Genomic DNA, 27406 nt, shown 5'->3' on the forward strand with positions numbered 1-27406 from the left:
TGGGTGGTTGAGCATTGACCTATGAACCAGAAGGTCAGGTTTCAATTCCCCGTCAGGGCACGTGTGGGCTCGATCCCCAGTAGGGGGCGTGCAGGAGGCAGAGGATCCATGATTTTCTCTCATCATCGACAGACATTTCTCTCTTCCTTTCCCTTCCTCTCTGAGATCAATAAAAATATCTTAAAAAGAAGAAAGCCTCTGCGTAGAAAAGTCAGAAAGGAGTGATGCAGCACAAGATTTTCTTCCTACTTCCACCACCGCATTGATGCCGGGGCACTTCATGCACCCCAGTTTCTGTTGTTTACATCAAGTAGCCTTTACCCTAACAAACCAAGTGTGGCAGTTCATCCTGATCCCTCTAACACAGTTAGGGCATCACGGTTGGCTGCCTGTCAACATCCTGCACACATCCCAGACTTCGCCAGCTCCCCAGGGGGAAGCCTTGAACTGATGATAGATGGGACTTGGATAATAAATGCGTCAGCTGCCCTGACCCTGGGTGGGATCACAATGAGACATGAGCTCTTATGCTGTTGTCTCAGCTGGACTGACCTCCGCTTGCTTCCTGTGTCATCTTCTTATTGGTGCCCCCAGCAGGATCCTTCCCTTCCTGTATCAGGTCTCCACCCCCAATGGGGGCATCCTGGAGTCACCCCCTGAACACACTATGTGACCTTGAGTACTCATCTCAGGACCCCCAAACTAAAGCATGAAGGACAACTGTTGGTAACAAGTGTCTGGCACTTTATATGGGGTCAGTTATTGGCCAATCCACTAACATAATGACAGATATGTTCTAAGCCCCGGTACCTGTAAGTATGATCTCATTTGAAACTAGTGACCCAGTGCACGAATTCGTGTACATTTAAACGAAATTAATTAGAGGAAAGATTTGTGCAGTACGTTACTGCAAAAAACTACATATCAAAATAGTATAGATAGTATTATAAAATTAAAATACAGAATATTTTAATATCACTATCCACCCTTTATAATAGAAATGTCAAGAAGAAAATTAGTAAAATGTATATGAAAATAATAAATTGATTAATAAACAAATAACAACATGATATAAAAACATTGACAAAAACAATGATTGATAAATTGATTAATAAATAAACAACAACATGATATAACAACAACAAAGTGCCAATAGTTGGTCTTCAGATACATTCTGGCGTCGCATGCGATTGGCGCGAGCGAGAGTTTTATACGTATTGCACATGTGCGAGTCAACGTTTATTTTTAAATTGCCAGTGTGCATCATATGTACCAGTGGGTCAGACAATCGGACTTATGTACCGTCGGTCACTTAGCCTTTTATATAGAGAGAGATAAGGTCTTTGCAGATGTAATTAAGGATCTTGAGGTGACATTACCCTAGATTTAGAGTGGTTCTATTAAGAAAAAGGACTGTCTGTGTAACAGAAAGAAGAGAAAGATTTAGACACAGGCACACAGAGAGAAGAAAGCCGTGTGAAGAAAAAGATATTGGAGTGATGTGTCCACAAGCCAAGGAACTCCAAAGCTTGCCAGCTAGCAGAAGCTGGGCGAGCAGCATGGGATGAATGGTGTCTCTGCGCCTTCTGTAGGAAGCAACCCTGCTGACACCTTGCTTTCAGGCTTCTATTGTGTAATTTGTTACAGCAGCCCAAGGAAAGAATACATTTACCTACTCATTTTGTTTACCGTCTGTCTCCCCAGCCATCTCCTCAGCCCGAGGAGAGCCAGTTCTGTCAGGTCTGCTCACTTGTGTTTCCAAGAGTAAGCAAGTAGTAGGTGCTCAATAAATACTTATTGCATGCCCATGCATTCACTGTGCTTAGTATGGGCCAGATGATGTCCAAAGTGGCTTAACTCGTTTCATTCTCCCCGAAACCTTCTATAGAGCAGACTCTGTCATTACACTGGTTTTATAGGGTGGATAACCAAGGCTCGGAGGGGCAAATTACCAAAATATGTGCCTTGGATAAGGAACAACTACAATAGTATCAGAAGAGTAGGAGCCCCCCCAAAACAAAACAAAACAAAACAAAACGAAAAAGAAAGAAGAGTCAGGGGCCCGAAGGCACTTCCTAATAACCAAGGAGCCCCGGTTTCTCCAACTGCAAGGTGTAAGGAATAACCAGTTTTGTCCACAGTGTGGAGCCCACATCAGCGAGGGTTTCACGTGAGCATGCGCTCTTACCCACAAGCCTCCAGTGCCGGCGCACGTTGCTCCGCCCCGTTTTGCAGCACTCACCGCGGCACTTTACGGCTCTTTCCCTCATTCCTTCGGCGGGAATACGGCACCGCCCGCCCCTGGTGCCTAACAGGCCCCGCCCTATTCCACACGGATTGGTTGCCCTGCCTTTGAGCCCCGTCCGGACTGGCTCTCGTCGCTGCCATTCCATTCAGGCTAGTGGCGCGCGGCGGGGCGGCTACCGGCGGGCGCGTGAACGGAGGCGGCCGCGGCGGAAGTGACCGGCGGGCCAGGTGCCTGCCGCCACCATGGTGAGGGCAGGGTGATGGCGTGTGCTCGCCAGGAGGCGGGGGCGCGGCCTCCAAGGCCCCTCGGGGCTAGCTCTGGGGCAGGGGCGGCGCGGAGTGAGTGTGTAATGGGGCCCGCCTTCGGCCCCAGGAAGAGAAACTGAGGCCCGAGAGGGCAGGAGGCTCTCCTAGGGTACCCAGCGCATCGGTCTCCGAAAACTTAGGCTTGAACGAACGTGTCACCATAGTATGGCGGCCGGGCCGCAGTCCTCCCACTTTGTAGATGGGGAAACTGAGGCTGGAGAGGACGGGGACCCGCTGAAGGGCCCGGTGCCGTATTTCCGCCGAATGCAGCAGAGGAAATGTGGCAGGGAAGTGTCCCCGAGTGCCTCCGACCACCCTGGCCTCCTGTTGGGAAGCTGGAATGCGAGGAAGGAGGGGGCCCGCCTGAGTTCTCTCATTAAACCAGTTTTGGGGACTTCGCGGGGGGGGGGGTTTGCAGAGCCCTAGAATGCAGCGCCACTTCCGGTGCCTCGTATTGAGGCTGAACAAAGCAGACCCAGAAAAGGGGTTTCTTCTCCCCGGATCACAAGGCAGGGGGAGAGGGCATTCTGAGCCAGGAGCGGACCGACTGCGCGCTCTCAGTTCCCAGAAGGAAACACTGAGACCCTGACAGGGCGACCGAGGCCCCCGCAGAGGAATTCCGAGCCGGGCTTCCGGGGGGAGTGCGTGGCCCGGGAGCACCCGCGTCGCGCTGCGACTTGAGAGAAGGGACCAGGTTCCTCCCCGCCGAAGGCAGCGTCCTCCCGAGGAGAGGAGCAGCATGATCCCTCTTTTAAGCTCCGTGGCGGCAAATCTTTGTACCTGCCCCTGGTACAGTCTCAGCGTCTAGAACCGAGCCCGTGCGAAGTGCAGGCCCATCGTTTCCACTGGCAGCGTCCAGGAGTGGACGAGGCATGACACCTCCCCAGTTCCCTGCGGTCCCGGCGGCTGGAAGCAGGGGGCTGGGTGTGTACGCGGGGATGGTGGTCCATGCCGGCTTTTTGAATTGGGAACCTCAGGAGCCCATTGGGTCTGGTCCCGGATTGGCCCGGACCTGACAACCAGGCTCCAAACGTTGTGAGAAAGCCCAGAGAAAGGAACCCTCTTTCCTTGCGCTTTTCTGACTTTCCCAATTCCAGTCTCCCCCAGAGCTGAGTGCTTGGCCCTCTCCCATTTCTTTGGACACCTTCACGCATCTTCCTCTTTCCCGTTGAGTTTTAAGTTCTGCAGCACCACCACCCCCCACCCCACCCCCGTCTCCAGCACAGTTTGGGCATGAGGATGGAGATGGCCAGACCTGGCCACTGCTCCTGGTCCTTGGTTGCAGCCGTGGAGGGCTGTGTGGATGCCACCTCTCCCTTGAGCTTCTCCTTATTTGAGGGGTGGGGCGAGCATTCCGCCCGCCCCATGTGCCTGCCTGGGCAGTATGTGTATTTCCCTTGTATTTATTCAGCAAATATTTCCTTAGTCCACCTGGTGTGCCCGGGCCCCGTGCTTGGCATTGGACGAAGCCCACACCTTCTGAGTTTTCCAGTCCAGCAAGAGGCGTGGTGTTGCAAGTCTAGCCAGGGAGACAAGTAAACAAGATAATTAGAGACTGGCTAAGTGCTATCATGGAAACAGCCGAGGGTGGCCCAGGTGGAAACCTCGTTTCCTAAATGGGGTTATTATGAGGTCCTGGCAGAGGGAGGTGATGTTTGAGCGGCCACCAGCCTGGGGAAAGGCACCCCAGGCAGAGGGAATGGCAGGAACAAAGGTTGAGCAATAGGAACCTGCATGGCGTGAGGAGCAGAAGGGGCCTGTTTGCTGGAGCCTTGTCAGGTCTGGCCCGCCTGGGGGTGAGTGAGAGGGAAGTCAGGGGAGGGCTGGGAGCAAGTGCCGGTCCCGTATGTGTTTCAGGCACCCTCGGCTCCTCTGTGGATAGGGCACAGCCAGTGACCGCTGTGGAGGATGTGGGTCCTCCAGGACGGTGCTGCTAGCAGCTAGACAACGTGGTGACTTGAGAGGGGCCATCATCAGCCTAGTGCAGCGATGGCGAACCTACGACACGCGTGTCAGAGGTGACACGCGAACTCATTTTTTTGGTTGATTTTTCTTTGTTAAATGGCATTTAAATATATAAAATAAATATCAGAAATATAAATCTTTGTTTTACTATGGTTGCAAATATCAAAAAATTTGTATATGTGACACGGCACCAGAGTTAAGTTAGGGTTTTTCAAAATGCTGACACGCCGAGCTCAAAAGGTTCGCCATGACTGGCCTAGGGGCTGTATATGTCGTAAAATACATGTGTGGGTCCCTTGCTGACAGGCATCCGTCTGCTCTCACTGGCTTATGACCTTGCTCTGTGTCCCTGGGCAACTCCTTCCCCTGACCCTCCCTCTGCTTCTTGGCAACTGAGTCCATTTTTCATTCTCACATTCCAGGTCTGGCCGGACCCTGTCCCCTTTCCAGTGATCTGGGAGCAGAACCCGGTGTCGCATCACCTTGGTTCAGACTCCCTCTTGCCCAGGAAAGCCCACAGCTTCTCCATAGTAAAGGCAGTCTGGGCGCGTGGCCCCAAGTGCCATTCTGGTCCTCCTGGGAGTTTCCTTCACGCCCGGTGCAGCGTCACACTGATGCACCCAAGTGAGAGGGGTGTCCCCAACCTGCCCATCCTCCCTGGAGCAGCTGCCTCTCCTCCACGTGGCTCGTTCTTCTTATCTTGCCAGTCCAGGAAGCCAGTGCAGGAAGTGGGCTGGGGCCTGGCTTCCTGTTGTTGCCGACCTCCCTGGTGACTCTTCTGGGGAAGGCCTCTGAGATACTGGATTGCCCCCAACCCAGGCCCTTCCATGGAGAGCCACCCCGCGGGGATTGAGGGCCATTTCCACCTCCACAGGAGATGCCTTCCATTCTGCCACCTGGAGAAACAGCTGCCCAGATCGAGAGTCGTGGGAGGCCAGGGCAGGATGAAGCAAAACCTCTCGCTCCCTGAGGCAGTTTCCTGTCTGCAGGGTCCTTAGGCCAGAACCTTCCTCTGGCCGTACTGATTGGCTACCATTGGACCTGGACCCAAGCACCACACCTGAGTCACTTTCTGGAGAGCCGGAGGTGGCTCCAGTGTATGGGTCCTGATTTGTGTTTCCAGAGTGAGAAGAGCTGATTTTTTTCCAGTTGCACCATGTTTGTTATTAAAAAGAAATTCAGTAATGACGGAAAAAGAAATATCTTAAAAGCCCACCTTATCTGGGTGAGCTTTAAAAGATTCCATCCTTTATCTGCCATCTCTTGCAATAACCACAAGCTTTTTCTGCAATGTTTCTTCCTCTTACCTGGTGAACTCCTGTCTTTGAAAACCCAGTTCAGTGTGTCCTCTTCACATCAAGGTGGACTCCCCATTGTGCTTGGCCGAGTCACTCTTGGTCCAGTTGGGGCTGCCCTCCGGCTTCAGACAGACAGAGTCCAACCAAGCTCTCTCCCTTACTAGCTCTAGTGCTGGGCAGCGTTCTCTGAGCCTCAGTTTCCCCATCTGTAAAGAGGGCGTGACAGTTGCCATATGCAGTGCTGGGAATGAGACCTGGAGTTGGGTGTATTCATCTTAAATATCAGTTGAGCAAAACAGCAGCAGAGGGACCTGTATGCTGTGATGCTGCTGATAAGCATGTGGGTGTGCGGACAGTGTACAGTGTGAGTTATAAAAAAAATACCAAATAAACAGCACTGGGCCTAGGTGTCCGCTGCCTCGGAGGAAAGAGGGGCCTTGAGAGGGTTCTTTCCTAAACTGGGAGGCAGGTGTGTGTCCTGGGGTTGTGCAGAATGAGGAGAATGCCTCTCCCGGACGGGGTTAGGCGTGTGTGCTCCTGCTCTCCTGGTGCTATCGTGGGACCCTCCCCAGAGGCCTGGGGCTCCCGGAGCTGATTAAACAGACAGATCTTGTACTTTTGCTTGCATTTCAGCTCCCGTTGTCACTGCTGAAGACGGCTCAGAATCACCCCATGGTATGTACCATCTGGGACAGCGATTTTCAGTGGGGACCAGCCTTAGCACAGGGATGGGGACGCTGGGCCAAGGGTGAGGTGCCTCTGGCCAAACCTGCTTCCCCACCTGTCCACACAACAGCAGCTTGTCTCTTACTTCCCACACAGGTCAGGACCAGTGTCATTGTTGCTGCTTACAAAAGTAATATGTGCTTATTAAAAATGTCAGACAGAACGAAAAGTCAAACACAAGAGAGACTCGTAGTGGAAGCTCCCTCCATTCATTTTCCCAGCGGGTTAACTAATTCTGGGATGTGTGTGTGTGCTTTTTATTCAGTGTAATTCAAATACCACAAAACTCAGCCCTTTAAAGTGAATAATGCAGTGGCCTTTAGTAAACTCACAATATTGCACAACCATCACCTCTCTGGGATCCAGAACATTTCCGTCATCCAAACGGAGACCCGTGCTCATTAGCAGTTACTCCCCATGCTTCTGGCCCAACCCCTGAGAACCACAGACCCACCTTCTGTCTCTGTGGATTTGCCTCTTCTGACACTTCGTACAAACGGGGTCGTGTAACGGGTGGCCTGTGTGTTTGGCTTCTTGCACTCAGCATGTTTTCAGGGTTGCTGTATATTGTGGTATTTTATGGCTGAATAATATTCCATTGTGTAGATGGACCACAGTGTGTTTATCCATTCATCAGTTGATGTACATTTGATTTTTTTTCTGTCTCTTGGCTATTTGTGAATATTTGGCTACTGTGAATGTTCGTGTATGCATTTTTACATGGATGTATGCCTTCACAAATATCTGAGTTGATTCTTTGTTGTTGTTGTTGTTAATCCTCACCCAAGAATATTTTTTCCATTGGTTGTTTTTTGTTTGTTTGTTTGTTTGTTTTTAGAGAGTTTGTGAGGGAGGCGGGGCGGGGGCGTGGGGGGAGAAACAACAATGTGAGAGAGACAGAGAGATTGGTTGCCTCCTGCATGCACCCTGACCAGAGGCTGGGGATCGAACCTGCAACCCAGATATGACCGGGAATAGAACCCTCGACTCTTAGATGCTCAGGCTGATGCTCTAACCACTGAGAACATGGGCCAGGGCTGAGTATTCTTTTGTTTGTTTGTTTTGAAATCACAACCTTTATTGATTTTATTGGGTTTTGGGTCTTTTTTTCTCCTCACCAAAAACAAAAGGTTTCCTTGTAGAAGTGCCCTGCAAAGTGTACAGAGAAAGCAGAACATTTCCCTGTAAGATAGGCCTCTCTGGGGGCCTGGACTCTGTGTGCAGTGGCCTGGGTACTAAAAGGAGCTGAGGACATATCGGAATGAGGTTGGGGCTACTCTTACTGGCAGGGCTGCACCTCCCGTGGGACCCCTGGCTGACTTGGGACCCGTTTCTCTCCAGTTAGTGGAGCTTAAAAACGGGGAGACGTACAATGGGCACCTGGTGAGCTGTGACAACTGGATGAACATCAACCTGCGCGAGGTGATCTGCACGTCGAGGGTGAGTGCCCTGAGCTGGAGTCTGCGCCTGACACCTGGGGGCCGTCGGGTGGGGCGGGCAGGCGTGGGGAGTGGAGGCAGTGTGGCCAGCAGTGCTCGCTTGCACCGGAGGCTTACAGAGCTTCAGCATTCTGGCTTCCCCATGAAGTGAAGGCCCTTCCCTGCACCTGTTGGGAGGAGTAGGGGGGCTTCCTCAGCCTACCACAGGTCATCCTACCAAGGGTGGGGCCTAGGGGAGGAGCAGGGCCTCCCAGTGTCCTGGACTCTGCACCTGTGAGGACTTTGCACCTGTGGGGATGTTTCCTGATCAGGTACTGACCTGCTATCCCTCTCCTCCTGCCCCTGCTTCCACCCCTGACAAAGGAAGACTCAGGCCTGAGGGGGTGCTTCTGGATACAAGTCTATGGGCAGCCTTGGCTGCTGCGGTTCCAGGCTGCAGGCCATGGTGGTGTGGCGATGGGGTATCTGGGGGCAAGGACAGCCCTGTGGCCCCAGAGGCCCACTTACCTCCCCAGGTCTGAAGCCAGGAACTGCAGGGCCAGAACCTGAGCTCCCAGGGCTGGGAAGTGTCCCTGGAGTCAGAGGCTGGGAAGACCCCAGAGCCATGAGGACAAGGACGGCGGTGGAGGCAGGCGCTCTCCCACTCATGTGCATGGGCTCTAGCCTTCTGCCTGGATTCCAGTCTTGGTCCCCATGCCCACAGTAGCCCCCCAGGTTACAAAGGAAGAAGCTGCTGGGGGCCTTAGCCAGGTTGGAGCTGTCTTGAGCCGGAGGGCAGCATGCCCCTAGGGTTTGCCATGCCAGAGTGCAGCACAGCATAAGACAGCCCCTACCCCTGGTCCATCCTTCTGCATGGTTCACACTCCAGCGGGCAGACTAGTGGGCATGGCCCCTCCCCTCACCTACACAGTTCCATGACCTGTTTCCTGTAATGGGACACTGGAGCTTCCACATCAGCTGGAAGCTCTCTCCTGGTTTTCTTGCCACATGACAGGCAGCAGGTGCATGCTGGGGTCCAACCTCAGCTGGTCCAGGGGTCCCCAAAGGTGTGGACGGAGTCAGGGAAGAAGGAATGACACGGAGACAGCGTTCAGTTGATCAGCAGCCTAGCCAGGATCTCTAGCCAGGCTCTCCAGCCAGGTTCAGTCACCAGGTTCTAGTCAGGTTCTCTTGCCAATTTCTGTAGTCAGGTTCAGTCCAGGATCTTTTGCCATGTTTTCTCCAGCGAAGTTCTTCTGTCTCTAGGTTCTGTGTAGGTTCTGTCTTCTAAGTTCTGTGTCTTGCTGTCTTGTTACATCTGTATTTATACCAGTTGATTCCAATCCTATCAATCTCTATTCCAAAGGTTAGGACGTTTCTTATCTCCATTCCAGGGAGTAAAGATTATGTAGCTTAAGCATGATTGTTCGTAGTTAAAGTGATTAATTACTCGCCTGGCACTTAGTTGAGGGGTTTTATTCCCTCCCTAACTTCAGGGGAAAATCCCTACCTGGGGAAGCAACCTTTCTCAGAGAGGAGACCTTGTTTAAAACACATAGTGCCAAGAAGGTGAGCAAACATATTAAGAACAGTATGCCGCCGAAACCAGTTTGGCTCAGTGGATAGAGCGTCGGCCTGCGGACTGAAAGGTCTCAGGTTCGATTCCGGTCAAGGGCATGTACCTGGGTTGCGGGCACATCCCCAGTAGGGAGTGTGCAGGAGGCAGCTGATCGATGTTTCTCTCTCATCGATGTTTCTAACTTTCTATCTCTCTCCCTTCCTCTCTGTGAAAAATCAATAAAATATATTTAAAAAAAAGAACAGTATGCCATATATGCCAGGTCCTTTGAAACAGCAAGGCTGGACCGGCTCCTGGCAGGTGCAGGGGCAGCTCCATTATGGCCCTAGCAGACAGTGCTGCAGTGCATGGCCTGGCATGCATCTGTCTTTCTGCACATGGCCAGTAGGTCTGTGTCCACTTGTAGAACCACCTACGGGGTTCGGGGAAAGTTTGGTCCAGCCTCCAGAGTCATAAGCCTAGAAACGTGGCTCCTCTGGGAGTTCCCTCTGTGACCAGGTGGTTGGGAGGAGAGGCTGGGATGAGGTTTGAAATCCCTTGGGCAGTGGGTGGCAGAGTCCAGAGACCCTAGGGGTTAAGGTCCCAGGGGAGCCCTGGTTGGTGGGCGCTAAACTACTGCCATGGAAAGCAGAGTGAGGTTCCTGCAGGGAGTGTACTGAGCCTGGCCTGTCCTTGGCTGAGGGAGAGCCAATCAAGGAGCAGCCAGCCCCAGCCCTGGCCTCCAGCTTCCATGGAATCCTTCTGTTTCTGTCTGGCTGTACTTTGCATCCCCATGGACTTGGCCCCTCGCCCACTCTTTCTGGGAAAGGAATGTGCAGGGCCTCGTGGGGTTCCTGTGTGGGATGGGAGCTCATGGACGTTCCTGGGAAGAGTTAGCCCTCGAATATTCCGTCTGACCCTCCGAGTGCTTATGCTGGGCCAGACCAGACTGCTGGTGAGTGTCAAGTGAGAGGACTGGGGATTTCAGGGAGCCTGGAAGGCAAGCCCTGTCAGGGACCAGAATTAGCTGGACAAGGAAAGGCGGGCACGGTGTGTGCAAAGTCCTAGAGGCAGGAAAGCCCTCCCTGTGTGTTCCAGAAAGTTTCATCTGGAAGGTGTGTTCAGTACCCAGAGAGGGCAGCCAGGGTGGGGCTGGATCTTGGGCGCTCAGAAGCCATACTGTGTTTGGGCCTGGTCCTTGGCCAAGGGACCCTGGCTGGGTTCTAAGCAGGGAGAGGTCTTGGTCTGATTTCTAAGGGTGTGGGGAGAGGAAAAGGCTACCCAGGCTTCTGGCTCTAGGCAGTAGGGGTGGGGCTGGGAAACTAACATGAGGCCCTAGGCTCCTACCCAAGGGCAGCAGGAGGGGACTTCAGGGAAAGGCCTTGTGCTGGTTCCAGGATATGGGGTTGCGGGGAGGGGTAGTCTGTATCCTAGGAACCACAGGGCTTTTTAAAAAATATATATTTCTTTATTGATTTCAGAGAGGAAGGGAGAAGGAGAGAGATAGAAACATCAGTGATGAGAGAGAATCATTGATTGGCTGCCTCCTGCACACCCCACACTGGGGATGGAGCCTGCAACTCAGGCATGTGCCCTTGGCCAGAATCGAACCTGGGACCCTTCAGTTCGCAGGCCGATGCTCTATCCACTGAGCCAAGCCGGCTAGGGTGGAACCACAGGGTTTTTACTTTGCAAGCCCCCTATCTCTCCAGCCTCAATTAGCTCCCCTGAAAATTGGCATCTTGGGGAGCTAACCCCGGCGAGCGCCAAACATGCCTCCCCTTTCCCCTCCTGGACCTCTTCACCTGTCACGTAGGATCTCTTCCTGCTGGCCTGTGTCCCACACCAAGCTCAGCCGCTGCCAGGAGATAGTTGGATGAATGAGTGAGTCAGCTCTAGGTCCAGCCCAGCAGATTGATCTGGTGCCCACACAGACCTGGGCTTTAAGCCCTCGTCTCCATACCTACCTGTGTCTGGGCATGGCATGGCACCTCCCTAGAAAAGGTTCCAGAAGGTGTGTTCTAGAAGGCTGGGGACAGGTGCAGACAGGAGGTGGGTTGTGGCAGCACCTGGTGCTTGGGGCAGCCCCCTACCCTGGGCTTTGGGCTGCAGGTAACAAACCCCATCCCACACTGGAGGACAGATTGACGCCATCTCCCATGTAGCTCTGCTGCTCTTCCTCTTGTGCCAGGGGTGCTGAGGGTCTGTTAAGACCCCCTTTAGAGAGGCCTCGTGTCTTATCTGGGACTGTGAACTTGGCAGCCTACAGGGGTGATGCCAGAGATACAGGTGGCACCCAGCTGTCTGTACCCACCCTGAAGGGACCCGCATGGATCTGAGATCCCCACCCCCTGTTGTGCAGGATGGGGACAAGTTCTGGCGGATGCCCGAGTGCTACATCCGCGGCAGCACCATCAAGTACCTGCGCATCCCCGATGAGATCATTGACATGGTCAAAGAAGAGGTGGTGGCCAAGGGTCGTGGCCGTGGGGGCCTGCAGCAGCAGAAGCAGCAGAAAGGCCGTGGCATGGGGGGTGCTGGACGAGGTAGGTCCTACACACACACACACACACACACACACACACACACACAAGTGGCTGCAGCACGTGGCATCTATTTCAGCCCAGTGTTGACATTCTTGGCTGGTGCTCTCACAGTGCACAGGCCTGGCTCTGAGCCTCTCCCCTCAACTCCACCCCCCCCCCCCCCGCCGCCCCCCGCAGCAGAGCCAGCGGGGCTGTGACTCACACAGGGCTCTTCTGTGGAGTGGCTATTGCTGCTGACTGCCATCTGTCCCAGACCCCAACCCGGGGTCCCAGCTGAGTCCTTGGTGCCCAGTGGATTGATCTGGTGCCATGCAGACCTGGGCGTTAATCTCTCATCTCTGGGCATGGCCTGGCACCTCCCTGAGTCTCAGTTTCCCCTCTGTAGAGAGGATCTGGTGGTGCCCACCTGCTCAGGCTGCGGGCAAGGACCCCAACTCAGGGCCTGGCACAGAACCCTTCCCTGCCCTGACTCCTTGATGCCAAGGTCACACCTTTTTTATAGACTCCCCTCACTGCCTCGACATGACAACTCTGGCATACAATTAAATTTGTTGTGCAGTCAGCTGGGGCCTGAGCCTAGAGGCTGTCTGTAAGCCCCACCTTCCTGGTTGGGTGCCTGTTCTTGGAGTGGCCTGCCCTCTTCTCTTCTTATGTGTGGACCTTCTGAATGCCAGGCCTGGAGCCAGCTCTCAGCCAGACTCAGGTGACAGGGCACTCCAGGCAGAGGGTTGACAGAAACGGGGGGTTAGTGGGCCCTGAATTCTCAGGGGCTGTCTGATACCTAAGGCCAGGCTCTTTGCACTGGGGGGTACCACTGGTGACTAAGCTGCAAGGTGGGTGGGGGGAGTGGCCTGCACAGGCCACTCTGAAGAGAAGCCACCTTGGCAAAGCTGGTCTTGACCATGAGAGGTGAGATGGGGCACCCCGTGCCAGCATTGGTCGCTGGACCTACAGGATGGTGTTAGTGTGCGGGAGGTCCTGGGTCCCCCGTGTACACCTTAGCCTCAGAGTTGGGGGGTCTCTGCTCCACCCCTGGCCAGAGTCCTGCCCCTGTCCTGGCTCCTGCTCCACTTACTCCATAGCCCAAGCCCCCACCCCAGCCCCCGTCCCTCTCTCCCAGGAAGCCTGACCCAAGCCTCGATGTGACTTGTGGTCCTCCTCTATCCTTCCTCATACCCTTTGCAACCTGGGGGATCTGGTCTCTTCTGTCACTGAGGACATTCTCGAGCACCACCCATACCCAGCTCTGGTCAGACACTCCACCCCAGATTTTCAGCCTGCTTTTCCCCACTTTTCATAGGGGGGCCACGGAGACTCGGGGTGAGAATACCTTGGAGCCTGGCTCCCATGCAGCCCCCGCTTCTGTCCTGCAGGTGTGTTTGGCGGCCGTGGCAGAGGCGGGATCCCAGGCACTGGCAGAGGTCAGCCAGAAAAGAAGCCCGGCAGGCAGGCGGGTAAACAGTGAGCTGGCCCTGCGTTACCCAGAGACTTAAGCCCTCCCCCAACAGGCCGCATGTCTGCTCCCGTCCATGAGTCTGTTCAGAACAGAAAAAAAGAGGCAGGTGTTGGGGGGACCCCACCTGTGCATCTTATGGTCCTCCTCTTTATGTTGTCTTTTTTTAAAATTGATTTTTGATAGAAGAAGGGAGAGAGAGAGAGAGAGAAACATGGATGTGAGAAAAACATCATCAATCTACTGCCTCCGGCATGTACCCTGACTGGGGATGGAACCCGCAACCTGGATATGTGCCCTGACTGGGAATTGAAACTGCAGCCTTTTGGTGTACAGGACAGTGCTCCAATCAACCAAGCCACATTGCCAGGCATTACGTTCTTTTTTTAAGCCAGCATTTCTGCAGTTGAAAATATTATTTGGTGGTTTTGATTTTGTGAAGCCGCAGCCAACTTGATTCCTGGAAGGCTCTGTGTGAATGCATCTGTAGCGCCTTCCCCTCGTGTTATCGGGGGCATTTTCCAAATAGGTTTGTTTTGCCTCTCTTATTGGATCCCTGTGTGGCAAACAGATGGGAAGTTTTCATTTTAAGGTCTTTGCACTGAGATTGACAGTCCAGGGAGTTTTCCTGAGACAGACCGGACACTGTTTTTTCAGAACAAATCCGCACAGACATGTGCCTCAGGTGCTGTGGTGGGGCCTTGGTGGGGCCTGTTCCTTTGCCTTTCTCCCTCTTGTGTTACAAAAATAAAAACAAAACAACTACCAACCACCAATCCCAAGTTTCTTTTGAACCACTGGGCACATGATAGCATGTGGTATCCTCGGTAAGTCACAGCCCTGTAAGAAGTTTCCTTTCTAGGCCTGCAGCACATCTCACCGAGGGTAAGCACTTTCAACAGGACTTTTACCGTGTCCTACATTTTCTTATGAAAGGCAAGAGTTTCACGCATTGTGGATGGTGGTGCCTTGGAGAAGAGGGGAGAAGCTTAAGAAAACCCAAACATTACTCGAGGCAGTCGCCTTCTCTGTTTGGGTGAACGCTGGTGTGAATGGTTCTTGCAAAACAGCGGAGTGTTGGTGGCAAGGCTGGGCCCTGTCGGTGCCTGCTGGTTCCCACCCCCACCTCTCCTAGCATCATCACTCTACAGAAGGCCTCTGGGTTCCTGGTCCGCGGGGTTGGGAGCAGGCTCGTGACACAGGTGTTCTGTCTGGTGGAGCTTTGATGCAATGGGGGCTCTGGGATCAAGTGTCCCACGGGCTGTGATGGGAAGTCTTTTGGGGGCCTGCGCCTGGCAGTTTAACTGTGATTTGGACCAAGAGCGTCCGGAGGCGCCCAGCACCTTGTATCCTTCTGAAGTTCAGGGATGTGAGCCTGTCTGGTCACCACACTGCCCTTAGCCCCAGCCACCTGGCCCTGACCTTTCCAAAGGGCAGCTTGGCCAGCTGTCCTGTCATCTTACCCCAGACATAAACCACTGCCCTCACCCTGCACTTAGGTGTCTGGGCTTCCTGAATGCCCTGCCTCGAGCTGGCTGTTAGGACAGCTCTGTTTGTCTTCTTCCTTATTGGTTTGAAGAAACCAGCCTCAAACCCTCAGTAAGAGAAACCAAAAGTAAGGGGCCTCAGTCTTTCTGTCCTGATGGTCTGTCAGCAGACAATGCAGGATCCTCAAATGTGGCAGTGACCTCCTCCCCCTGGAGTTTGCTCCTGGTGGCCATGGGGAGCCTCCCTCGCTCAGGTGTGATTTAGCCTGGGGCCAAGAGCCCGTTTCTGGGACATGGATACAGCTGTGGGAGGTGTCTCTGTTGCTTTTCTGTGTCACCCTTGCCTGCACACACCTCCAAGTCATCCTTGATGCCTGCACTGAGCCCACCACAACCTCCAGGAGGTGTGACAGCAGCTGTCCTTCCCACCCGCCAATTGGACCTTGGTGCCAGGCACCTCCTGGCATTGGCAGTAAGTGTCTCCGGTGCTCAGCATGTGCCCCGGGGTCCTCTGCCACCCCCTGTGGACAAAGGGCTGGCTGGCTGCTTAGCCAGGGGAGGGGGGTTCGGGAGAAGGCCTGCTGTCCACTCAATGGGAGAGGCCACCTGCCACAGCAGGAGCAGAGGGCTGGCTTAGGACAGGAACAGGGGCCACAACCCATCCAGGTGCTTTTGGAGGAGAAAGTAGAGGTGGTCAGAGAAGGCGAGAAGGTGATGTGTGAGAAGGGCTTGAGGGAGGCAAGGGAGCCGGCTGTCTTGGGGGAGAGTTCAGATGGAGGGACAGCCCATGCAGAGCCTCTGTGCAGATAGGTGATGGGAGCAGAGTGAAGGGGGGCAGGAAATGGGTTGGTGCAGGCCCCGAGATGGGAAGCGACAGAGGGCTCTGGAACACTGAGGGCTAGGGTGACGCCAGGAGACCAGGAAGAGGTAGTTCTGGGGACTTGGAACTTCTTTATTGGTTTTAAGAAACCAGTGAAGCCCCTCCTGGAGCCATGAGGTGGAACAAGGAGAAAGGCTGCCATGAGGACCCAGGCAAATGGGCTGCCCGTTCCACAGTAAGCCCGGGGCACCGAGGGACCTTTCCACAGAGTGTGTGTGGGGGGGGGAGGGGGCGGGGGGGGGGGGAGAGACGGGGAGGGGGGGGCCTCAATGAGGGGACACAGTCAAACCAGCTCTGGAAGGACAGAAAGGCACTGGTCATGGGAGGAGAGCAGAGAACAGGTGGTGGGAACAGCAAGTGCAAGCTCCCGGAGATTCTATGGCCTGCTCCCATACTTAGGCACAGAGAGGATGGGTACCTGACCCAGGTCACATAGCTCCTCCCTGTTTCGTCCTTGAACTTAGGGGACCCATTTACCTTCTCTCAGTTCTGTTGTGTCAAGCAGAGTCAGGAGTCTAGAGTCAGTTGGGGCAGGGAAGAGGCAAGATAGCCTCCTGCTTAAAAATTCACTCCCCTTACTGTGGTTTCAACTGAGAGACAGGGTTCAAGGCACATAGGGGCCCTGCAGGTTTCACACACACACACACACACACACACACACACGTGCCTGCTGGTAACAGAGTCTGAGTCTACCTCACGGGGCTGTTGGGAGAGTTACTGGAGGGAATGCTTGGTATACAACAAACGCTCTATTCATGCTCGAAGCGCTCAGTGGTGCTTCAATGAGCACCTGTGGAGCGCCTGAGCCGCCCCCCCCCCCCGCCCCCCCCCCCCCCGTAAATCTCCAGGTCAGGATGATTGGCCCATTGTGGGGGGGGGGGGGGAGCAAGCAGTGATGCCATCCAATGGGCAATGGCCAGGCCGCTGTCCTCTATGCTCCAGAGGCTGGCACCAGATGCCTGGCCTGGTGAGCAGTCACCTCACAGGCCCCTTCCGGTCTAGGCCGTCACCCAGGGGTGACTCATCCTTGCCCCGCCTCCACTGGAACCAGGCACTGAAATAGTCACCCAGCTCACTCTCGGGAGTGGCCGTGGAAATATTTCAGGGCTACATTCAGTGCCTAAAAATACTCAGCGGGTCCTCATGAGCCTTCCCCTCCTTCATTCCCTTCTGTTCCTTTGAAAACCATTCCTGTGAGCACCCCAGATCCTGTCCCTCCATGTTGTGACCCTCCAGCACATTGAGTGTCCCTGGTGACCAGGGTTGGAGGTTGCCTCTAAATGCATGTGGACTGTGGTGCAGTGGCCGGCCTCCATTGTCACCATGGAGACCAGGATGCAGTTTTCCCCGGAACATTCTGGAAAAGCAACCTTTCCTGAAACCCCTAGAAGTCTTTCCTTGGAGGGGGATGCCTGGATGCAGCAACACTATCCAGGGATATCTTAACTGTTTTCCTTAAAAATGAGAAAATTGTTTTTTTTAAAAATATATTTTTATTGATTTCAGAGAGGAAGGGAGAGGGAGATAGAAATATCAATCATGAGAGAGAATCATTGATTGGCTGCCTTCTGCATGCCCCCTACCGGGGATCAGCCCACAACCCAAGCATGTGCCCCTGACCAGAAATGAACCAAACCTGGGCCCCTTAAGTCTGTAGGCCAATGCTCTATCCACTGAGCAAAACCAGCCAGGGCGAGAAAATTGTTCTTGTCCACAAGTCTGTAGAAAGCAGGCTCCCCAAAAGAGCCCTCAGCTGGACTGAACCCCACAGCCTCCCCTACTTGCTGTGAGACCCCTCAGAGATTGTAGGTCCTTCTTTCTCCCTCTCCCCTGGGGGGCAGACTGTCCTCTTCAAGGCACCCAGACGTCCTTGACATCATCCCAGCCATTCAGCCTCCTGTCACTCTGTGTCCTTACAGAGAAGATGGGAGAGGGAGAGAGAGAAGCGGCTACCTCCTGCACCAGGGATCAAGCCGGCAACCCCGGGATGTACTCTGACCAGGAATCAGACTAGCAACTTTCGGTGCACAGGACGACACCCAACCCACCGAGCCACATTGGCCAGGGCCAGATGTCCTGCTTTTACCCAATGTCCTTTTTATTATTCCTAAGTGGGTAACATTCACTAACATAAAATTAACCATTTTAAAGTGAACAATTTGGTGCCCTTCACAATATTGTGCAACCAGGTCTATCTAGTTCCAGAACATTTTCATCCCAAAAAGAAACCATATCTGTTCCCACCTCCACCAGCCCCTAAACCACAAATCTGCTTCCTGTATCTATGGATTTGGTTGTTCTGGACATTTCAAATAAATGAAATCATACAACATGTGGCCTTTTGTGTCTGTTTCTCTCAGCATCATTTTCGAGGTTCCTCCACATTGTAGTGTGTCACTCCTTGTTGTGGCCGAATAATATTCCACTGTGTGGATGGACCGCATTGTGTATCCTTTAGCAGCTGGCTCATGGAACTGTTTCTAAGTGCTTATTGAATGTTTACTCTCTGCTAGGCACAGTTGTAAGCGCTTAATCTGCACCTTCTCCGTGAGGTCATACTGTGGCCACCATGCCCAGGTGCCCATTTCCCAATGAGGGAAATGAAGGCAGAAATGGCACACAGGCCTCCAGAGGAACCACCGACCATACTCTGGAGGTGGGGATAGAAACAGATAATAAGGAAGCCAAGAATTGAGCAAGATAAATGCCAGGTGAAGACCCTCAGGGTCTTCCAGGCAGACCAGTATGTGCAAAGGCCCCGAGGTGGGAGTGGGCTGATGTGCTGGAGAACAAATCACTGGGAGAGAGGAAGGTGGAATGGACAGCCGCTACAGGTTCAGGGATGTGTGGGGAAGGGTTTGGCCTGTACTCTGAGATGGAGAGGCAGAGAGAGATGCAGGAAGAGAGGGTGAGAGACTGGGAACAGGAGGGAGAGACTGTCTCAGATCTCACACCTTTCAGCAGGTGCTGGATGGGTTGATGCAGGAACTGATCCAGCTACCCCAGGGTCTTAACCATCTTTCTCCCAGTCTCAGAAGCCACTTCCAGAGTGGACCCTGCAGAGTAGGGGCCTGGTAGGGTGCTGTGAACACGGGAACAGGCCAGTTGGGTACCAGATGCTGCTACCTGCCTCTGCCTGAGTCAGCATTGCCATGGCAACGTGGATTCTACCAGATCCTCCTTCAGGCACATCCCCCATCATTGCAGGCACTTTCACGTCATTGCCGGGGGCAGGGGCACAGTTATTTTTACCCAGGCTGCTGACAGCACTCAAGGACCAAGATGCCCATTCCGCCATGCCTCTCAGCCCTTTTGCCTCCTAAGCAGCCAACTCCCTGCAGACTTTCCAGGCTCTTCCTGGAAGGGGGCAGGGACTGTCTAAAGCAGTGGGGTGCTGCAGGTGAGGAAACATCCTGTGCAAGAGCTGGCAGTGGACAGCTGGAGTGGGCAGAGCTAGGGGGTGACAGAGACTGGCTGAAGCAGTAAGCCAGAGTGTGGGGAGGCCAGCATGGCACTCAGAGGGAAGATGGCCCCTGAGCCTCCCGGACCATGGGCACTGGTGGGGAAAATGAGGTGGGGAGGGTAGCCATGGGCTCCACCTGGGTTGGTGAGGACTCCAACTACCCATCACCCCATCTGCTTATGGCGGGTGCTCCTGTGATCCTCCCGCCCTTACCTTCCCCCATCTCCCCTCTTCTTACCCCACCTCGGGCCTCCTCCTGGATCCTCCAACATACTGTGCATTCCGACCTCAGGTCTTGCATGTGCCACTCCGGCTTTCAGGTGCACCCTCCCAGCACCCCCTTTGGAGGTGGATCCTCTGCACTCCCTGCAATTTCTTCATAACTCTTAGTGCTACTTGACATTACTTGTTATCTGTTCTTCCAGCTGTTCCCACCCTACGAATGTGAGCCTTGGTTTACCCGGCTTGTGAATGGCAGTAGCCAGTGTGCAGAGTGAAGGGAGAACCAGGCGATGAAAGGCCAGTGTCTGGGTCCTCCCTGCCTGACCCAGAACTGCAAGGACAGAGTGGGACCTTGGAATGACCTACAGCTCGCCGGGCAGGTTGGCCCTCAGTTCAAGCCCACAGTGGGAACAGGAAGTCAGTGGGCAGTGGGCAAGCCAGGCCAGGGTGCCTGCCGTGGAGCCTCCAGGACAAGTTGGGGTGGCCTATGAGCCCCCCTCCCCCCATACACACACCATGGCCACATACTGATCATCCGTGCATGTCACCACCAGCTCCAATTGCGCTGCCCTGGGAGACAGTCACTCCATCTTCACTGAAGACTGGTTCGTTCCAGTCCCAGCCAAGAACGATGGATCCCAGTGAAAAACATGGTAAACATGTTCTTCCTGTCTCCAGCCTTTCCCAGCTGTCTCCTTCCTCCTGTCCCCTAGGTCGCTGGCCTTCTCCCACTGGCTCCACCAAACTTTTCTTCCCTCCATCTCTGCCTTTCGCTCTTTACATCAGCTACTATCTCCCCTTTCTCTCCCCATAGTTCTTTGCTCCCGGTCCCCCGACCCCCATTAATCCAGCCTTGGAACCGGCCCCTTGGCCTTGGTCTATCTATTCATCAAATGGGCTTTCCAGGACCTTCAGTCCTGGGCGGAGGAAGGTTCGGCATCGGACACTCGTGCCCTCCCCAGAGCCGGGCAGGCTTCCAGGGACCAGCGGGGAAGGGGTTAACCGCACGGCTTCCCCTCCCCCCAGCCCTGCATTTAATTAGCGGCCCAGCGAGGCAGCCAGGCTTGGCGAGAGCGGGGAGAGGCGGAGAAGTGGGGGGGGAGGGCGGAGAAAGTAAAGGAGGTGGGTGAGGGAGGAGGGGCGCCGACGCCAGTCTGGAACTCGGGTCCCTCAGCGCAGGGTCCCCACTCAGGGGGTCTGGGCTCCCAGTTCTGACCTTTCCACACCCGCCCCTTCCACCCCCCCAGGACTTCCAAAGGCCGAGCCGGGGTGCATGTCGGCTCTTCCTATCGTTCGGTGGAGGAAACTGAGGCCCACGCAGATGTGGCAACCAACCGGGACTCAGCCCGGCCGCCCAGCGCTTCCTCGGGCGGTTCTGTCTGCGCGCGGGGAACAGGACCATGCGACCAGCCGGCTCCGGCCGCGCGACCTCGGGGCCGTCGCGATGTGGGCCGGGGGCGAGCGGGGGCCGGCGGAGGGGGCCGGGGCGAGCGGGGCAGGGGCTGGGGCGAGCGGGGGCCGGCGGAGGGGGCCGGGGCGAGCGGGGGCCGGCGGAGGGGGCCGGCGCTCGGCTACAGCCCTCCCCGCGCCTCCATGTCCCTCTGCGGGCGGAGCGTGGGGAGCCTGGAGGGCGGACCCGACCCCCCAACATACCCACAGCCTCCCGCGCGGCCCCGCCTCCCCTGACGTCATTACTGACGCCCCCGCCCCCCCGTCCCGCAGCTGCGGAGTTAACGCTTCCGCTGCCGCCGGCCGCGCCACCCCCACCCGGGCCGCCGCGGAGGCTGGGGGGACGGAGGGAGGGCGGCCCCGGGCAAAGCGAGGCCACGCGGGAGGTGCCGTGCGGCCTCCCGGCCTTGCCTGCGCCGAGCTCCCCGCCTGGAAGGCGTCTCCCGCCCGATCCGAGCCCTGTTTGCTGCGCTCTCCCTCCCTCCCGTGGCCCAGAACCTTCCAGGCGGGGCGGGTCCTGTCCAGCTGGGCTCCCCGCCCCGCGGGAGCTCCCGGAGCCCCGGGCGGGGTCCTCTCACCCAGCAATTCTGTCTCGAGGTTGAGTGTCTTCCCCCCATTTCCCAGATGAGAACCGGGGAGGCCCGAGCCGATCACCCAGCTCCTGCGGCTCCCGGCCTCCCCCCGCCCCCGTGGAGGGGCCCCCATTCCCACCGCGGGGGCGCCCTCAGCCCGCCCTGCCCCAGGGGAAGTGAGAGTGAGGGGCCCTCCCCCGTCCTCACCACTTCCTCCCCGGAGGCGGGGGAGGGGGACTGGGGATGGGGGTGGGGCGCGAGGAGCTTTGCAGAGCGGCCTCGGCCCGCAGGGTTCGTCCGCCCCGCGCCCGAGGGGGGCCGAGCGAGTGTTTTACGAGTCTCCCTTCCCGGGGGCGGGGGCGGGCCCACTTCCCGCCCCGGAGCCCCGACGCGATGGACCCGGACTCCCTGCTCCCTCTGTGCTGCCTGCCGCGCCCCTTCCCCACCTCCTCCCTCACGGGGCCGGGCCCTTACCCTGAGGCCCGGTCCGGCTGCAGCTCTGGCCAGGCCAGGCCCCGGTTCCCGGCCCCCCATTCTCCCGGGGATGTGCCTGGGTTCCGGGCTGCCTTCCCAGGACGGGAGCCAAGCTTTGCTCAGAGCCTCGGTGTGTCCATCCGGAAAATGGGGGCAGGTGTCCCTCCTGAGGGGCTGCTGTGGGGTTTTAGGAGAAGTGTCGGGAGTGGGTTCGCAGTCTTGGCAGCACTGCTGCGGCCGCTGGTTAACCGCCTCATCCATTCGTTACTTCACTAACTCATCCATGACTCCATCCACTCGTTCACTTCCTTATTCATACTCATTGATTCACGCAACCCCTCCCCAACCCCCGGGTAGCCAGGGAAGGCCGTCAGGGGCCCGCAGCTCCGGGGAGAAGGCCGTCAGGGTTCATGGGGGCCCACCGGAGCGTGGGCGGGGACAGCCCCAAGGCTCTGAGGAGGAAGTGGGAGCTTCCACTTCGCCGAGCCAACCTGAGCCTCCCCTTCGGCGGCCGGCGGGGTCGCTGCCTGCCACCTCTACCTCCATCCGCCCCTGAAAGGGGCCAGTACCCCACAGGGCCTGGGCGGGCGCTGGCTGGTGCAGGCAGACCTCCAGCATAGTAGGTGCTCTCGTTGCTGAGCTGAGACTGGACACATGGAGCGTCAACTGTGTGCTGGGGCCTCTGGGTCCCCTGGCCCCTCCGGAAGTTTCCTTTGCCTTGGTTTGGGGCTTCCCTGCCGTACTGCTCTCTGGACGTTTGCACATTCCTGACCTAGGCCTGGCCCAGAGTGTCCCTGAGCTGGTGGGGAATGCCTGTGTTGCTCTCATTTAATCGTTTTTTTGGGTTTCCTTCTATTTATGGCAAGGGAAACTGGTTTTCCATTCTTGGTGACACGAAGGTTCCCTTTTGAAATATACTCACGGCAGTAAAAACAGAAAAGGGGATCAAAATAAAGGAAAAATAGCGAGTGCTTATGTGCTTCTTATGTTGTTTTCTGTCGATCAGAATAACAGCTCAGGTGGTGATGAGGGAGGGCCAAAAACTCATGCCCAACACACAGGTGCGCACAGTAGGTGCTCAGTGAGGGTGGTGGGATGGCTGGATGCTGGGTCTTGAGGTTAGCCCAAAAGAAAACAAATCAACTTCTTTTTTTAAAAAAATACTTTATTGATTTTTTTTTTTTTTAGAGAGAGGAAGGGAGAGAGATAGAGAGCTAGAAACATTGATCAGCTGCCTCCTGCACACCTCCCACCAGGGATGTGCCCGCAACCACGGCACAAGCCCTTGACCGGAATCGAACCGGGGACCTTTCAGTCCGCAGGCCGAAGCTCTATCCACCAAGCCAAACCGGTTACGACAACAAGTCAACTTCTGAAGCTGGTCTAATGAAAATGAATTCACCAACTCTCTGATTCCCCAAACCCTCTGGGTTCCCCCAACATCCACCTGTGAAAGGGCCTCAACTGGGCCTGGGAATACAGCAAGAACACATTACATGTACACTGGGTGAGCCTGTCCTGGGGGGTGGAAGTGGCTGGTGTGAGATGTTTTCTCTCTGCAGGAGTCCTTGCACGGTAGGTCAGTCAATCAACAAACACTGACTGGACTGAACGACTCTCCCAGGCCTGCAGGAGGCTGAGGAGACACCACAGCCTCGGGGAGCGGTCAGCAGGGCCACCAGTCATACGGCCGGTTCTGCCAGATATCAATCTGGCCCCATCCTTGGGGCCGAGGGTTGACGTGTGAATTACAAAATGGCCTTGTGAAAGACAGAGAGATACAGTGCCAGCCCAGAGGGCAGGGCCTGGGTCCCCTCCCTGCGGCCAGAGAAACACCTGCCCTGGGCTGGGGGGGTGGCTGCCCATCAGGCTCCAGGCAAGGGCAGGAAGGGAGGGAAGGGCTGCGGTCTTCGGCAGTAACCTGATCCTCAGGAATGCGGCGGGGCCAGATGCACCCCCTACCCGAAGCCGGTGCCTCTGTTCTGGTCGCCCCCGGGGTCCTACCACCCGGGTCTCCGCCATCCCTGCCCTCTCCAACCCGCGGAGCCTAAGGTCCCGGGACTGCCCCTACTAGCCGCACCCAGACCTGCGGGGTGCCGAGCGCCCGGGACCACCCCGGCTAGCCTCACCCCCGGAACGACCCTCGCCTCACCCCTTTCAGCTTCCTGCTTAACTCCTTTTTTTCCGTTTTATTCAATAGGTTTTAAGTTTCTGCGTCTTCAAGTAAAGACCAAACATTAAAGCGAGTTGCAGGTTGCTTTAAACAAGAAAGCAGATCTCTCTGCGCTGGCCAGAGGCCAGAGCCCGGGCGATGGGGGTGGCTGGGCTCAGATTAAGCCTCTGTAGGGAAAGGGGGGGCGCAGGAGGACCGGCTGAGTTCTGGTCGGGTTTGGGCAGGTCGTGGACCCCCTCTGGACACTGCTCTAGGAAGTGGGATACTGTCCCCAGACTCTTGAAGCTGTTGGGAAAATACAGCTGAAAATACAGCCCGGAACAAATAATCACCCACCTCAGTTTTGGTGGGGACTCTGCCACCTCACTTTCTCTCCCTCTGTCTCTCTGGCGCCCCCCCAATCCAGCTCCACCTTTCTCTGCCCTCCATCAATGTGGCCCACTGGCTTCTGCCCCAGGACCTTTGCACTTGCTGTTCCCACTGGGACACTCTGCCCTTGATTATCTACTGACTTGCTCCTTCATTCGGCGCCACCTCCTGTGATTCCTCTCCCAGATTACTCAACTCTAAAAAACATCCTCCTTTACCCTCCATGGAAGAAGCACCATTTATTCTCCAGGAAGCTGTTTGCCACCTTCTTCCTTCGGATCTTGTGCTGGGCGGGTGGGGTTGTTTGTGTCATTCATGTGTGTCCCATCACTGGGCTCACAATAGGTGCTCAATCAATGTACATGGAATGGATGAAGGAAGGAATGGTAGTTATACCTAGCTCACTGGAAGGGGCTGGTTGATGGACTTAGGGCCTCCTTGATCTGCCCAAGAAGCCCCCAGTCTCAGGGACAGATCTGGACACAGCCCCTCTTCCCAGCCCTGTGGGGTCAGGGCTGGCCCAAATGGAGGGGCAGGGCTGGGGTGTCCCAGAGAGCTCCCTGGCTGGAAGGAAGGAAATGGTAGGGAAGGGCATTAGGTTAGAAGGAATAGTAAGTGCACTGCAGAGGAGCCTGGGGGGTGGGGGTCGGGGGGGGGGGGTCAGGCCTTAGAAAATGGGGCTGGTAAAGTCTGCCACTGCACTTAGAAGCTAAGGTCCTCCACTCCCAGCTTCAAGGACCCTCCCCTCCCCTCCCCTGTTTGGGGTATACTGAGCCAGACTCAAATGGTGGACAGGGTTCAGTCAGATGGAAGGGGTCTAGGGAAGTCTCCAGGGGCATGGCATGGTTAAAGAAGGCTTCTTGGAGGAAGGAATACTGGAAGTGGGTTTTGAAGGATATGTAGGAGTTTGCCTGGAAGCTACAGAAGGGCACTCCAGGCTAAGGAAACTCCAGACCAAAAAACAGCCGTTAAATTTGGCTGCATAATAATAAAGTAAAACAAAGATAGTGAACATTTGTTGAGCCTATACTGTTTCTGCAAATCCAGTGAAAATCCCAATACACCATGAGATAGGTAGGAGTATTTGCTCCATTTTCATGAAGAGGAAACTGGGACTCAAAGAGGTAACCTGCCTTGGCTTCCATATGCCTCCGTTTCTCAAGGTCTGTCTGCTGGTCAGTCTTTCAGCTCAGGCTGCCTCTGCCCACAGATCACCAGACATTCATCTACCAATTAAGGTAAAAAAAAAAAAGCCCTGGCCAGTTTGGCTCAGTGGATGGAGCGTCGGCCTGCTGACTAGGGGGTCCCAGGTTTGATTCCGGTCAAGGGCATGTGCCTTGGTTGCGGGCATGTCCCGGTGGGGAATGTGCAGGAGGCAGCTGATGGATGTTTCTAACTCTCTGTCCCTCTCCCTTCCTCTCTGTAAAAAAAACAATAAAATATTTTAAAAAAAAAAAGGTCAGGACCCACAGTCGGGGTGGAGCCTCCCTAGGCCACCAATCACTCTCCTGCCTTGGAGAGAAGAATGGCCCCCTCTCTTCCAATCTTGCTCCAGAGAGGGGTCCCAGGATGGGGCTGGCTATAGGTTTGGCCTCTACTCCCTTCCAACAAGGGTCCCTTCATGCCCAAGCTGGGACCCAAGAGGACAGGTCAAGAGGGCACAGAAACTCACATGCCTGGAAACAGACACGCATGTACACAAGGTACCCTGCTCCACACATGAACACACACACAAGCACAGGTAGACAAGTGTGTACACAGATACACACCCACATGCCTGGCCCTCTGCCTGCCAGGCCAGTCCAGGCCTCTTGCTCATAATCACAGTCTCACTCTTAGCCTTTTTGCTCCAAGGCCATTAAGGGCAAGGCCAGGTGAGAAAGGGAGTTGGGGTGGGGGGTGCTCCTCCCCACAGGCTAGTCCAGGGGTGGGCAAACTTTTTGACTCGAGGGCCACAATGGGTTCTTAAACTGGACCCGAGGGCCGGAACAAAAGCATGGATGGAGTGTTTGTGTGAACTAACATAAATTCAAAGTAAACATCATTACATAAAAGGGTACGGTCTTTTTTTTTTTTTTTTTTTTTAGTTTTATTCATTTCAAGCGGGCCGTAGTTTGCCCACGGCTGGGCTAGTCACACAAACCAAGGCCAGAGATGGCCACAGCAAACACAACCAGGCAGTGTTCTCCTTTAACATTCTGCATCCACTGTATGCTAGGTAGGCCCTGTACAGGGAGCTGCGGAACTACCAGGCCCAGGAGAGACAAGGTTCTTAGCTTCTTGAGCCTTATGATCCACTCCATCTGGATAATTCCAAGGTAATGAGAACAAGGTGAGTAGGAAGGGCCTCTCTGAGGACACACTTTTGCACTGGGCCAAGGAATCACCAGAGGACATAGCAGGTACAAAGGTCCTGGGGTAGTAATGATCTGGGAAGCCAAGGTTCAGAGAGGGTAAGGGTGAAAGGTCAGAGGAGGAAGAAGGGTGTGGACTCGGAGCCTCCACCACCGGGCTGAGAAGTAGGCTCCATCCTGAGTGGGGTGGGAGCCAAGGAGGGGTGGAATGCAAGGGCTGTCTGTCAGACTCAGATATCCCAAGGATCCCTGGGGGGTGTTGGGGGAGTTGTTCCCTCCCTCCTCCCTCGTATCCCATCCCAGCCAGCCTTTTGGGCGGCTCATTAAGCCCTAACAGTCATGATAATGGTAATAAGCAGGTAATAATTACCAGCTGGGATAAGAGAGAAAGGGGGGGAGGGGGAGGAGGAGGGAGAAAGGGGGGAGGGGGAGGGGTATTAAAGGAA

At 55.3% G+C, this 27406-nt stretch overlaps 1 protein-coding gene across 2 annotated transcripts; it reads left to right on the forward strand.

The window, feature by feature from the left end:
• The first annotated feature begins 2355 nt into the window (after positions 1-2355).
• On the forward strand, positions 2356-14293 carry LSM4 (LSM4 homolog, U6 small nuclear RNA and mRNA degradation associated). Of its 2 annotated transcripts, none has more exons than XM_059696200.1 (5): positions 2356-2493; positions 6450-6491; positions 7884-7982; positions 11881-12064; positions 13438-14293. In XM_059696200.1, the coding sequence occupies exons 1-5, from the start codon at positions 2491-2493 to the stop codon at positions 13527-13529; spliced, it is 420 nt and encodes a 139-aa protein (XP_059552183.1). In that variant the 5' UTR covers positions 2356-2490; the 3' UTR covers positions 13530-14293. The 2 variants fall into 2 exon arrangements, with proteins under 2 accessions (XP_059552183.1, XP_059552184.1); XM_059696201.1 differs by lacking the exon at positions 2356-2493 and adding an exon at positions 4327-4349.
• Positions 14294-27406: the final 13113 nt, after the last annotated feature.

This window comes from Myotis daubentonii, chromosome 5 (genome assembly GCF_963259705.1).
Source record: "Myotis daubentonii chromosome 5, mMyoDau2.1, whole genome shotgun sequence".
NCBI classification, from domain to species: Eukaryota; Metazoa; Chordata; class Mammalia; order Chiroptera; family Vespertilionidae; genus Myotis; species Myotis daubentonii.